Below are 13582 nucleotides of genomic sequence, written 5' to 3'. Positions count from 1 at the left end.
CTAGTCCATTAGCATCCCATCACAATAGCCCAAGTAGTTTTCATCCACAGTTAGCAATGGTATAGCACAGAATCGGGGATTGTCTTTTTTTAACGACGTCCACCGGGGATTGTCCTTGAGTTCATATTTCTATAGTGTATAAAGGGATAATCGTCGGTTTTGTGTCACCATACCTATTTCATAACATTCGTTTCTATACATTTCAAGTGTATTATTGCTCTTGAAGTTCCACATCAGGTGTTCCAGATCTTCGATGTATATACGTCAATAGAGAGTGCTTATTAGATTGAACCACTTTTGCAAAAACGTCATATCTTTATATGCTATAGTATAGCTGGGCTCCTGGGGTTCCACATCAGGTGTTTTACATCTTCAATTTTTATAAGTCAACAGAGAGTGCTTATCAGATTGAACAACTTTTGCTAAAACGTCACACCTCTATATGCTATAGTCTAGCTGGGCCCCTGGAGTTCCACATCAGGTGTTTTAGATCTTCAATTTGTATAAGTCAATAGAAAGTGCTTATCAAGTTGAACAACTTTTGCTAAAACGTCATACCTGTATATGGTACAGAGAAGTTGGGCTCTTGGGGTTCCACATCAGGTGTTCCAGATCTTAAAATTTATTATCTCAGCTGAAAATGCTCATCACATGAAACAATTTTTGCTATGGCACCATTTTGGTATCTCTTATAGTTTTGTTGGTCTGTTGGTGTTCTGCATCAGGTCTTCAAGTTTCGAAGATAAATTATAGCCTATATGTTGACCAGGTTTAATACTGATACAACAAAGAAAAAATCATTGAAATCCGTCCAGTAGTTCCGAAGATTAGCGTGTACAAACAAACAGACATACAGACATACAGACATACAGACAGAATTTTTTTTTTGGATTTGTGCTCCATTACTGTTTCTAAACCCCACCCAATTAATATTTTTTTAATATATTCAATGTACAGACACAGTTTTTTTACAGATTTATTATATGTAATAGATTACCAAACTTACATTCCCGGGAATGTTCAAAAACTATTTTCTAAAATAAAATATCTTGTCACGTCGAATCCAGTGCATGCGGAATAATACATAAATATACATACAGAAGGCTAACATCATTATAAATGAACATCATAATGCTAGGAACGTGAAGTAAGAGCTTAAGAGGACGTGTAATCATAAAGATGTGTGAAGCTTCACGTAATAGATTCCCTGTAAGTACATGGGTTTATACTGTGAGGTGGTCGTGGACTCGCCTCGGCTCCGGCTGCAGAGCAATATTTTGGCAATAGTAGCGCGGCGCGGGCGCGCGTGCGTCGCGCCGGGGAATGCGCCGCGCGGACCAACAGATTTCTCCTGATATTCGTACGTTTACGATATATTATACAACGCTCCACTGAAACTGACACACTTCCTGCGCTAACACACTAATACGTTTTATGCTCTGATCTAACACGGTTTCATTGTACAACTCCACTACACTTGAGGAATCAAGTTTATTCTCTTTCAATAAGAGTCAAGATAACATTGTTATGGAACGAGCTACTACAATCTATTTAAAAATATGAAACTTTATGAAACCTCATAAACATACTGAGACAAAAATAAATGGACTGAATTATTAAGTGGAGATGTTAGTTAGAGGCACACTCTATTATCGATGAACTATTTTATCTAAATTCATACAAAACGTTTCAAAATGAACTCTCATTCTGACGTTACATTTCAATGCAGATCCCATTCAAAGGTTAGTGGTTACCTATGGCAATACTCGTGAGTCTTGCTATGCTCGATTGATGGAACAGAGCATGACCACTTCTTAAGACATGAGAGTGAACTGCGGGACACGTGTACCAAAGCGAACTATTTAAAACTGCATTTACTCTAGTCCCGCGACTATTACCAATTCATACATAGGTTTATTACCGTGATCTGTAATTTATAAATCGATAAGGGCCAGCTCACGGTTGTTCGAGTTATTATGTAGAATTGTAGATGAATGAGCCACATAGAACTTCTACTGGTAGAAACATCCACTATTCAGATGCCTTATATCCATTGGGCATGATGGGCATGTGACGAGAAGCCACTATTGGTAGGGCCTCCTAGTAATTGGCTACTAACCTACAGTAAATGTAAGAGTGTGCAACTCACCATCTCGTCGTACATGGTCTGCGTGTCGGCGCTGGCGTCGTAGGCGGCGTCGTACGTGAACATCTTGTCCTGCCCCTTGGGGTTGTACACCTGCACCGCGCCGCGCTCCGGCCACACCTTCACCACCTGTCGCACACATCGCGTTACACAACAAAGTACTCAGACAAAGAACTGCTCATAACCAGATACACTAGGTTACCAGCCATTCGTTTGCTTCATACTGTGTGTCATTATTATCAAAGCAGCACCTTCTCCAAAGCCCGGGTAAATAACCTTTAACTACAGGATAGTATGGCCTCTAGCTGTTAGAAAAAAGCTCACTTAAATTACATGAACGGTTTCTTCCGCATTTGTCGCTCGTTTTTGTGGACAAACAAGAAAACGTCAGAAATATTTTCGATTCCGAGATCTAATACAAAGGATTTGAAGTTCAATAAAAAGTAAAGATTTGCCTGACCCAGTCGCATGTTGTCGACCTAAGGATGTCGTGGAAAACTTCAACAGAGCGATTCACTTTATTATGATGAAGTTATTAAAGTAAATGATGCGAGTCTAGACGTCAGGCGGTTTATCGATTCTGAGTTTCTCAAACACGCCCACTTCTATAATTCATGTTTTATTCATCTACGCTTTATACTATGGTACCAGTGGCATATTTTGCCATGTTTCAATAAGTGAATTTCTATGAAACAAATAATGTGTCCTCTTGTAGAACCAGCATGATCTGGAAACTCTTTAGGACCCTTTACGGCATAGCAAAAGAAGGCTAGCCATTAAATATTATTTGGTATTTTCATAGTTTAAAGCTGGTCCTTGATGATAATTTACTGTCAGATTGCTTTAGTGAGATTTTCCCAAAACCTGTCCTGACCCCGCCAGTTAGTGAGCCATTAGAAATTCCCTATCGCGTGTTATGTGTAAGGACGATAGGTACGCCAATCAGGCATCGCCCAGTCCTTCGAATCAATAAGCATCGATTTCAACTAAACCACCACCTCATGTTAACGACGTGTGATACTACTGCGCAATTTATCATTATTTCTCTTAACTGCAAGTCCTATATCGTCTTCTAGTTGCAAGGATATCTTATGACTTGAATTTCTTAACAATTATAAATTAATTATTAAAAAAGAGGCAACTGCAACTGTTTGACACCAGCAATCACAACTGAATATTCCTACACAATCACCAAATGGTCTGTTATAAAAACTGCTGCAGGTAACGGTGATGGAGGCTACATGGTATCGGGGAGGCGACCAGTCCGAGTTAGTGCGTGTTCCCGGGTGTTAGTGCTCGCCACCGGCTCGTGTCGCACCTGTAAACGCCCATCAAACTTTTTACTGTCCGCCGGCGTCTTCGTGGACAACCGCTCGTACCAGGTCTGCTCGCGCGCTTTCTTCACCTGGACAGTTTGAAACGCATGCTAGAGAATATCTTCAATGTACTACTAAGCATAAAGATTAGTTTATCATCAGCACAATCAGATACAGCTGAATTGAAATGTGTTGCACCGATTACATATGTACGTACTCGAGGACTTGGCGAGACTTCAATGTAATCAAAGTGCTGGATTTGAAGGTTTGCTGAAAATCTTATATTTCTTTAATAACCTTGCCGAATTGCCTAGTTGCTGAAAGCCTAGTTATAGAAACAAACTGCACGAGATAAAATGAACTTTGACATCACGGTCTAGGTAAACGTATCAGACAATCACGAATGAAACTACAAGTACTCAAGGTTGTTAGAGAAGTTACTCAGACCCTGAAATGCTTGAAGGTTAGCGTTCTCCTGCTCAAGAACAAATCGGACAAAGTCAGTGGCTATTGTAACGAACCATGTCAATGTTGCCTGAAGTGTTCTCTTCCGGCTCTAAATGTAGCTAAACTGTTTAGCGATCAGAGCTGCAATGTTAAATGCTATAATTGACTGTTACCTAAAAATAAACATCGCACCTTATATCCTAAAAAAACGCCTAGTTATTTCAGTGGGGCTGGTTCTAAATTCTTATAGAAACTAAGTGGTGTACATGTCAGTTCGCAGGTGCAACAGGAAATAACGTAGTGTCATAGTGCGGCAGTTTTCACGGGTAGGTGCGCGTGCGTCGCCGTGTCACGGGCGACGGCCGCTTTCAGCCCGCTGAAAATGTATCTGCGATTTCATAACTTAGCGGCAATACATCAGTGCCTACAGTGTGTTCACGTATAGGGGTCATTTACGTGTATTCACCTATGGCAAAATATTTTTATCTATGCATTTATACTTACAGTTGTAGATAAAGTAAAAGTACCTCTGAATGTTAACATCCCATAGTTACTTGCATGAATGTTATGAAGTTTATACATATAACGACTTGAATACTATAGGCACGGTTTATGAAGTAGGTACCTAATTAGTCCGTTTTTTAGAATACAAAAAAACACTACTTTTTAACGCAGTCATCACGCCTTTTACAAACTATATTATATTGAATTTGTCTAATTGACCCAAAATTACGAAATGAAATGTGTCTAGGGCAGCTGCACACAACAAAGCGCACTCGTACGGCACGCGCCGGCTACTCTTGGAAATTACATTTTCGCAACATAATGCACCTAATTGTGCAGGCAATTATTGCGCAAGAACCAGCAAATTGATCATTAATCTCGTATCCCTCAAGGTCGATTTCAAAGCTGTTAAGTTTCCGAATAGCCAGTAAAATGTTTTGTGAGTGCAGCAATACAGAAACCGCTAGCCGCCTGGTTCGGTTTCACCGCAGCAAAAACTAGCGTCGCCATCTCGCCGTCTGATACACAATGCTGAAAGAGGATCGACTCAAAAAATATATTACCTACCAAACTTCAATCTTGAGCTGGTAGTACGTGAGACATGACTTTTTGTCTCGTTTATATTCCGCTAGTTCATTTCCCGCGAAATCGTTTGACAATTCGTCAGCGCTATCAATACAATTTATAGAAAAAAATATACAACCGGCAAATTTATTTCTGGCGACTGAACGTGTTGAACGTGGGTTGTTTTATGTTTGTTGAGACTTAGAGACACGTCAAGTGCAAATAAACTTTAATACCTAGGTAATTTTTCACTGAAACATAATAGTCTATTTATGGCCAGCAAATTACATCACACGATCGACGCTGAACCCCCAAAAAAAGGGTCGGTAGTTCAGTAAAACATTGAAAGCAACCCAACGATTGCAAGCTGGAGTGAGAAATAAGTACAATGCTTGATATGCGAGTGTCCACGGCCTTCTGTGCAGCGCGCCAGCTGACGAGCTCCCAATATGGCGCGGCTGCGTATGGACATTACCACTCATGTAGGTACCTACATGCGCGCAGGACAACTCGTCTCGGTATGCCTGCCTTTCGTGCCTTTCAACAATATCTATCAACTTATACCAATTACAAAACCTGCTAATTGCTAATGAAAGGGATTAACAAGCAATATGTTAAGAACCACAACTTCGGGATCGTCGATCATCTGCCCAGCCTTTTCCCAACCATGTTGGGGTCGGCTTCCAGTCTAACCGTATGCAGCTGAGTACTAGGTGCCACACGGTGCGACTGCCTATCTGACTTCCACAACCTAGTTAATCAACCAGGGCAACATGATACCTCTTGGTAAAACTGGTTGTCAAACTTTCTGGCTCCTGACTACCCGTAACGACTGCTAAAGATGTTCAACTGACAGCCGGCATTTCTGTTTCATTAGCATTTCTGTTAATTCTCCTAGTAATTATCATGCTGCATATGTATGAATAAGGCGCCAGAGAGCGCTTGGTCATTACCATGGAGTGCATAGAAAATCACACGCATGTTAATTACTACTAAGTAAGGCAAGTAAACAACCTGAGGTCGGAAGTATTCTCATAGATTTATGCAGTTAATTATAGTCGCAAATCTCTTGCATAAGGACGATCAGGGCCCCGATTCTCCTAAGTTAATAATGTCAAAATCGAATAGAAATCGAATCGTAATATGATCGTAACAGCAGTTTTAAAACCATATCGGGCATTCTGCTACTAATAAAAGACCAATCGTATTCGATTGACATTTGATTGGTGTGCGATTGGTCTGCTATTTTGGTGATTTTGGTCTATACGGTAGTTTGCTGTAGAATCATTTTGCAATCGTAAATCATTTGCAGACAAAACGATTCATTATTGGATGACAGAAAAGGATAAAAACGTTTATTTCAAAGAAAAAATTGCGGAATGCCACATACGCTTCAATCGTAATCGAGTCGGGATTGGATCTCAGTCGAATCGAGTCGAACGTCAATCGAATGGCGCTTAAGTAAAATTAGGAGAATCGGGCCCCTGTGCGATAATTGCTGTCACACACAATGATGGCGCGTGCAGTTAGCGGGACGAGCGCTTTGTTCGCGACACCGCGACCACGACTACGTAATTAAACCTACTTAGTGAACCTGTCTGCGCCGGCGCAGCATGACCACTACGCTAATGTGTTCACTCATCTCTGTAGCTGTGGGAAGCTGCTTTGCCCGCCTTCCTTCCTCCTTTTGTAAACAGGAATCTTGAGTACCAATAGTAATTAATTAGATGGCTAAAAATATATATATACTGTGTTTTTGGCACAGATTCTTGAAACTTTTCATGTTTCATATTATACCAAGAATTTTGTAGCATGTATGTTTCCTTCAATAAGGAATCAATCACATTAGTCAATTTAATTCCAAGTATTTCCTCATAATGTCTTAGTATTTTGTTAAATATAGGGAATTTTATTTTAGCTGCAAAATTAAATCTATTTGTTAGTAACTCGCTCCTATAAACAGCTGACTCAAACGGCATTACAGATAAGCGCTGTCTTCCTATTTAGTTCATTGTTTACAATCAACATTGATTATCTAGCACGCATGATTCACACTGCATCGTGTACTGTGAATCAGAGCTGAGCCTATCCAACACTTCAAGTGAAAGAAGTGCTTCTATGTTGATGCAGAGTCATTTTGTTCGATGAAGTGTCGGCCAAACACTTGTAAGTATTATTGTAGGTGACACCACAAATGTTGAGGTCCAGTCCTGCCTCGTCACAGTCACTTTATCTATTTATTTCATTTAGCCTATATTGTCCCACTCACTGCTGGGACAGGTCTTCTTCATAGCCTTCCATCTACATGAATGTTCTAATTGATAGATAGGTATCTCTACTTTAAGAATAATGTTTGAAAAATATTATTGAATCTTATATTTTTGATAACTATAAATTAGATAAACAGCATGACAAACAAACTTGCACTAACAACAATACAGTGCTTACAATGCAGTAAATAATTGTTTGTAGGCCACATAAGAAGGTATCTGCTTATAAAACAATCTTTTAAGAAAATATCTGTTATCAGCTGTCAGTCACATTTACATATTTTATTTATTTGTCTGCGAAGGTAGAAGGCAATAAGGAGTGAGTCAAGACAAGCAATAACTGAGTATCCACTGCAATCACCTGATGTTTGAAGTAGGTGCTACTTCATTTAATATTGAGCTCCATTGTATAACGAATTATAGCTGTCGTATTTAGTACAATGTCTATGTTTGCATAGGCGTACATTTTGCAAGGAATGCGGGCCCACGCACCTGATTCACGCCTGTCCCCTTTCTTCAATTACAAGCAATACAAGTTGATACGTGAACCTAAACCACTATTGGTAAACAGACGTCGATGTTGAGGAACCCAGCTCGCGCCTATTGTTATTAAAAACAGCATCGCGTGCCTGCATTATTTGAGACATTACAGTCAATGAGAACACAGTGGGGCGGTAGAGCCGCCGAGAGCATACGACGCACCTATCCCGCGCAGCCTGGCGACATAAACAATATCAAGTGCTGCCTCACCTCCTCGAAGCCCTCGTTCTTCTCTCTCTCCGAGAGCGGGCGACATCGCACCACCACCTTCACGCACTCGTTGAGAGCCGTCCGTGGCCGAGCCGACTTCTCCATCTTGGAACAACCCCTTTCTTGGCGTAATTTTTCGTCCAAGCTCGCAGTCACCGATATCGATCCATTCGGGGAACCCTTATCGGCATCACCTGTTCCAGTAGATTTCGTAAAAAACAATAACTGTACAGCCGATAAACCAACACACAATATTATTAAAAACTGAACAACACGATTAAATATTTAGAAACGTAACAATATAAATAAAAATCGTAAATTAGTTAAAACAGACGTCTCGCAGCCGACCGCCACTAGCGGACATACTTTTCAACTGATTCCATTTGATTTGACTTTATTTTCCCGCTGCGCATGTCAGTGAAACGAAAACAAGTTTCTGCGGTGTACACATCTGCACTGAAGTTTGAAATTATGGAACGATAGGTCTATAAGTATTTTATACTTTAAGTCATTGCGATAGATCACGAAATCGAATACAATCTTAAAGACCTAAAACATAAATGACGTTTACTGTACTACACAACTTCGCTCAGCAGGAAAACACGCACTTTGACAGTCAATGTGATTATTGCAAATGTAAAAAATACATAGGGACAGAAACTCGACAATAATAACAAAATTTTATTTTTTTGCTTTTTATCTTTCTGCAATCCCAACCTTTCCTCTTTTCTTCTAATATTTCAAGGATCCTTGTACAAGGAAATGTTCAGCGGGCAGCTAACAAGATGTTCTGACACTTCACTTAAGTGTCAGGAGTGTCACTGTTACTACCATCTGTTCCATAAAAAAAAATAATGAATGTTTGTCAGTTTGTGTACTTGTGTGTTGTGTACGATACATTATCGGAATTATTATAACTTTTATAAACTGATGTTTATTTATAGTCCGTCTCTTGTCTTGAGACCACTTGAGACACTTAAGTATAACAAAATAAACTCTGTATTATATTTAGGAGAAAATTGCAATGTCTGCCATTTCAACCGCAATTGTGCTTAAAAGAGCCAGCAAAGTGTATCATGAGGGCGTAAGTTAGAAATTTTGTTAAATTAAATGCTCATCTTACTTACGAATTGTATCGTATATCTGTCTGATATGTAAATAGATCCTTTAATGGCCACCTGAGGAGCGGTTACTGCTTCTGCTCGTGCTAGGTATAACTGAACTTGTGCAGTGAAAAGTATCAGGCAGCATTAAGTCATGCTCTAAGATTTAGCATCAGTACATTGACTACACACTACTACAAGCTTTGAGCTCTTGAGAGTATTACTTCATCCAACTGGATATAAAAACAAAAGTAACATAAATCAATTGCAAATTCATCAGTGTTACAATAAATAACAACAGAAAACATAAAGCATGTATAGTGATAGTAGCACAGCATGCATGTGATGCAATAGAATAAGTTATACCATTCCAGGAAATAATTGCGGGAGTAGTGGTGGTGGAGAGCAACTCTGATGTCAGACACGAAGGACTCTCCCTCACCATGGAGGGCTCCGTCAACCTGCAGCTCAGTACTAAGAATGTTGGCATCTTCGAGGCATTCTCAAACAGTATCAAGGTTGGTGAATCTTGAAAATTTCAAGTATAAGTAATGTACTATAAATAAATAAAAGAATTTACATTTTACAGCCAATAAACTTAATAAACACATGCATTGAACTGGCTCCTCCGGGCAAGATCCCTGTGGGTATCACCGAGATACCCTTTGAGATGCCCCTCCGAGCCCGGCAGGCAGTCTCCCCGGGATACCCTGGCCTATTGGAAACTTATCATGGAGTGTTTGTTAATATCATGTACACTCTCAAGTGTAGCATGAAGAGATCATTCCTCAATAAGCCTGTCAATGCCAGTTGTCAGTTCTTTGTACAGTACAGACAGGTAAGAGTTGCATCATTTGTTGTTGGGTAGTTGTGATGAAGTCGGTATGTATGTGCAACGCGGCGTGTGTGCAGCAGGAGGCGGGCCCGGTGAAGCCGGTGCGCTGCGAGATCACGCCCGCCAGCATCCGCGCGGCCGGCGCCGGCAGCCGCGCCGCCATGCCGCACTTCCAGATATACGCCGAGATCGACTCCACCGTCTGCGCGCTCGACAAGCCGCTCACTGGGAAGGTATTGCGAAGCACTCAAACATACACTATCTTGTTTCGTGATAGGGCTGATTTTCCTCATGAGACTAAAACAAGTATTAATAATTTAATGAGTGATCGTAAATGACTGTGGCGGATTTACCGTACTTGACATGTCCACAACGCCACAACTCATTGTATTTGTTAAATACACTTCTTTTTATGTACCTACTCCCAATCCTTTCATCCTGCCTTATATGTGTACTATCCACAGTACTACCGCTATCTACTTTACTTTCTCTTACGTAATCTGATGAACTTCTTAAATATTCTATGTACCTCCTTATTTAAGTACCTGAATTTACACGTGTGAATTTTCATCACCTTTGTTAATGCCTAGATCCTCCTCTGATAGCTCATGGTTGACATAATTGATTAGTATGTAATGTCAAAACATAATGAATATTATAGAAGAGTTGTGTGTTGTGACAGATCCGCGTGGACGAGTGCTCGGTGCCCATCCGCTCCATCGAGCTGCAGCTGGTGCGCGTGGAGACCTGCGGCTGTGCCGAGGGGTACTCCAAGGACGGTCAGTGCATAAGCTCGTCACATTACATTCATTCAACTATAAGTATTGCAACATTGTTTATATGTACCGAATGCGGACTTGTAATTCTAGCTTTCAAGGTCATTTACTTTAAATTGATAAGTGCTTGCCGTAGTTTGTCAGGCTGTACGGCACTCGTATATTGTCCATGCAGTATACAGATGTAGTAGGTAGAGGAAAGTGACGGGAGTGTGTTGTGTACTCAGCGACGGAGATCCAGAACATCCAGGTGGGCGAGGGCGACGTGTGCCGCGCGCGCGACGTGCCGCTGCACATGGTGCTGCCGCGGCTCTTCACCTGCCCCACCACCACCACCGTCAACTTCAAGATAGGTATGCTGCGCGATACATCACACATCTAAATGACAACATGCATACAACCATGCACCAAAAACGTGTCAAATATGCACTCCTCTAGCGGTTTCACCCGCGTCCCTTCGGAACTCCTCCGCTCACCCGGCTAAACCTACAGATAGCCTTCTATCAAACTCAGCAAGATTTTTCAAATCGGTCCAGTAGGTCTGGAGTGCATTTGTAAATCAAATGCACATAATCGGGTATCAATGATAGTGTTATTTTTTGTGTACGTAGTTATAGTAAGTTCAACCACAGATTATTTATAATAGTTACTACGTAACAGATAAATCACTCCATACAAAAAAGTCCATACCTACTGTTATAAGCACCTACAAGTTCCCCAACTACCTACAAATTCCTAGCTGCGTTATAAAATGAACCTTAAAAGCTCAAGCGCTTGATTGTTATTCCAATGCGATAGCGCACAGTTCAGTGACCGCAACCGTGCCGTGGCCGTGCTTAGGGTTGCTTCTTACAATTTATTAATATTTAAGTAGGAAAACAAAGTTACGCTTATTTTAAGATAGTCTTTTTTTAAACTGAGTTTTTAAATAAAAAGTAATATCAAGAATATTCTTCTTAAGTTAACTATTGTATTGCCTACTAAAATGGAGTATGGGTACATATTACTAAATATTACCTAATACGTAAGCATAGGTAAGTACTTAAGTAAAGCTTTCGTCAAAATCAAAGGCGGTTTCCAACTATTTTTCGAGCACAAGTGCCATACCCCACATGGTACAACTCCGTCGAGTGTTGATACATACCTAAAATTGGTTTCTGCGTAGCGACACGCGTAATGCTCCGAGTCGTCATTAAATTGGACCAGAACTATACCTACTTACACTCGAGATGTGTTTTGAGCTACAAAACTCACAATACAGTTCATATAACTAAGTAGGTATCTAAAGTAAAATAAGTACCTAATGATCTCTGTTGTTAAAATCATGAAGTAGATAAGTATTAATTTATTTTAAAAAATTGAATTACTAGATCAGTTCCTAAATATAAAATGTTTCTAAATCTTACAATAGTCGCATATAAACCAACACAACTCAAACTAACCCATCAGTTTATTAGGTAGCTTAAAAAACCTAATAAAAACCAACATCATGCCACGAAATAAAAATAATAATATTGGAACGCGCGCGGCGCGTGTGACTATTGAAAGCCCTGAGCCGCGTGGGGCTACCGGTAACCCAGCGAGCGGTAGGCATTTATCGCGCGCAAGTACGTCGAGTGACAGAGGCCTGGTTCAAGTCTTGCGCGCGGCCTTATGTGTGGGTAACCCTTGTACATACACAGTGACTTTGTGTGCGTGACAAGAGGTACAGTCGGGTACAAATACAGTTATTTAGGGGTTACGGCTGTTTAAAGAAAAACAGTTATTACGTAATTTAATGTTTATTTATTTATAATGATTCTGAATCGCTACTTGAAAAATCAAATGATGAATTTTCGGATTCGCTACTCTCACCGAGGTAAATTATAAATTTTGACTCCATGTCAAAATGTCTATAGTATTTTTCTTTTTTCTTTTGTACATGTCGACAAGTATTACCCAACATCCCTTCATCAATATGACTTAAACGTTCATTTATGAGTTTCATTATTTCCGTCTTATTTTGGTCGACATTATGCGAAGCAATATTATTTTTTAAAATTCCTCACACATTTTGTTTACATTATTATACTAGATTATACGTCTTTTTACATTCTTAGTCCACACTTTTATTTATTGTCCGCGTACCCCGAGATCTAGAAAATATGTAAGGAGTATTTAATTCATCTTAGATATTTCACCTCACTTATTTCTTAGATACTGTCAACGTCAATTTGAAAAAACTTATGAGAAAATAATGAAAAACTGTAAAATGTAATAATAAAAAGCTTTGAATGTTGTTTCATTTTTTGAAACGCTACCTGACTCCTTAAACATTTTCTCCGTGAAGAACTAGACATTTTCGTAAACGACTGTACCCATAACAAAAAGCGATAAGAACACGTCATGCTCGGACGACGTCACTGTCACACGAATGAAAGTTGTATATTTACAAGCCGACGCACACATAGGGCCGCGCGCAAATCTGAGTTGAACTATCTATACTAGCAGATGATGATAACGTTTTCTTATGTTTTATTTCAGAGTTCGAACTCAACATCGCGGTTATATTCGATGACGATTATTTAGTTACTGAAAATTTTCCAATACTGCTCCTGAGGAGTAGATAGTTCTGTAGATTTAAGATAAATATTATTAATTAATCTATTCTATTTATATTACAAATAAAGATATACGTATTATTTATTGTTTTTATCCATTTTCAGTTTCATATCGTAGCACCCTGATGGAACATGAGATTATGCGATCCGAGCGAATTACTACGAGTTTCAAGTTTCATTTTCAGTATCTACAAAAACTTTAATACATATTTATTTGTAGACTTCAGTTGTGTATTGTGTAGGACTACTACTTCGAGTCCCACCGTCTTAA

At 39.7% G+C, this 13582-nt stretch overlaps 2 protein-coding genes across 6 annotated transcripts in view; one reads left to right on the top strand and one right to left on the bottom strand.

Moving 5' to 3' along the window:
• The window catches only part of LOC124635486 (kinesin-like protein Klp68D), a 36293-nt gene extending 27896 nt beyond the window's left edge, over nt 1-8397 (bottom strand). Inside the window, exons 1-3 of one of the 2 annotated variants that reach the window (XM_047171340.1) lie at nt 7998-8397; nt 3465-3551; nt 2150-2275 (exon numbers count right to left, since the gene is read on the bottom strand). In XM_047171340.1, the coding sequence (XP_047027296.1) occupies nt 2150-2275; nt 3465-3551; nt 7998-8102 (318 nt within the window). In that variant the 5' untranslated portion in view covers nt 8103-8397. The remainder of the gene's footprint in view (nt 1-2149; nt 2276-3464; nt 3552-7997) is intronic. The other variant, XM_047171341.1, reaches the window with a different exon arrangement.
• Nucleotides 8398-8885: 488 nt separating this feature from the next.
• LOC124635489 (vacuolar protein sorting-associated protein 26C) lies at nt 8886-13392 on the top strand. Of its 4 annotated transcripts, none has more exons than XM_047171344.1 (7): nt 8887-9081; nt 9475-9618; nt 9690-9938; nt 10016-10168; nt 10618-10714; nt 10939-11064; nt 13235-13392. In XM_047171344.1, exons 1-7 carry the CDS (start codon nt 9022-9024, stop codon nt 13318-13320), a joined length of 915 nt encoding a protein of 304 aa, XP_047027300.1. In that variant the 5' UTR covers nt 8887-9021; the 3' UTR covers nt 13321-13392. The 4 variants fall into 4 exon arrangements, with proteins under 4 accessions (XP_047027302.1, XP_047027300.1, XP_047027299.1 ...); XM_047171343.1 differs by having other exon boundaries at nt 8888-9081; nt 10013-10168; XM_047171346.1 differs by lacking the exon at nt 9690-9938 and having other exon boundaries at nt 8886-9081; nt 10013-10168.
• Nucleotides 13393-13582: the final 190 nt, after the last annotated feature.

The sequence above is a fragment of the Helicoverpa zea genome, chromosome 13 (genome assembly GCF_022581195.2).
Source record: "Helicoverpa zea isolate HzStark_Cry1AcR chromosome 13, ilHelZeax1.1, whole genome shotgun sequence".
Taxonomy (NCBI): domain Eukaryota; kingdom Metazoa; phylum Arthropoda; class Insecta; order Lepidoptera; family Noctuidae; genus Helicoverpa; species Helicoverpa zea.
Note: the sequence above shows the minus strand (reverse complement) of the source record. Positions and strands in the feature narration are given on the sequence as shown.

What these genes read in the sequence shown, in the direction of transcription:
- LOC124635489 (XM_047171343.1), top strand. Translation starts at nt 9,022, where the DNA reads ATGTCTGCCATTTCAACCGCAATTGTGCTTAAAAGAGCCAGCAAAGTG. An exon ending in ACAAGCCGCTCACTGGGAAG is followed by an intron (nt 10,169 to 10,617) that starts GTATTGCGAAGC and finishes GTGTTGTGACAG; the next exon opens with ATCCGCGTGGACGAGTGCTC. An exon ending in CACCGTCAACTTCAAGATAG is followed by an intron (nt 11,065 to 13,234) that starts GTATGCTGCGCG and finishes GTTTTATTTCAG; the next exon opens with AGTTCGAACTCAACATCGCG.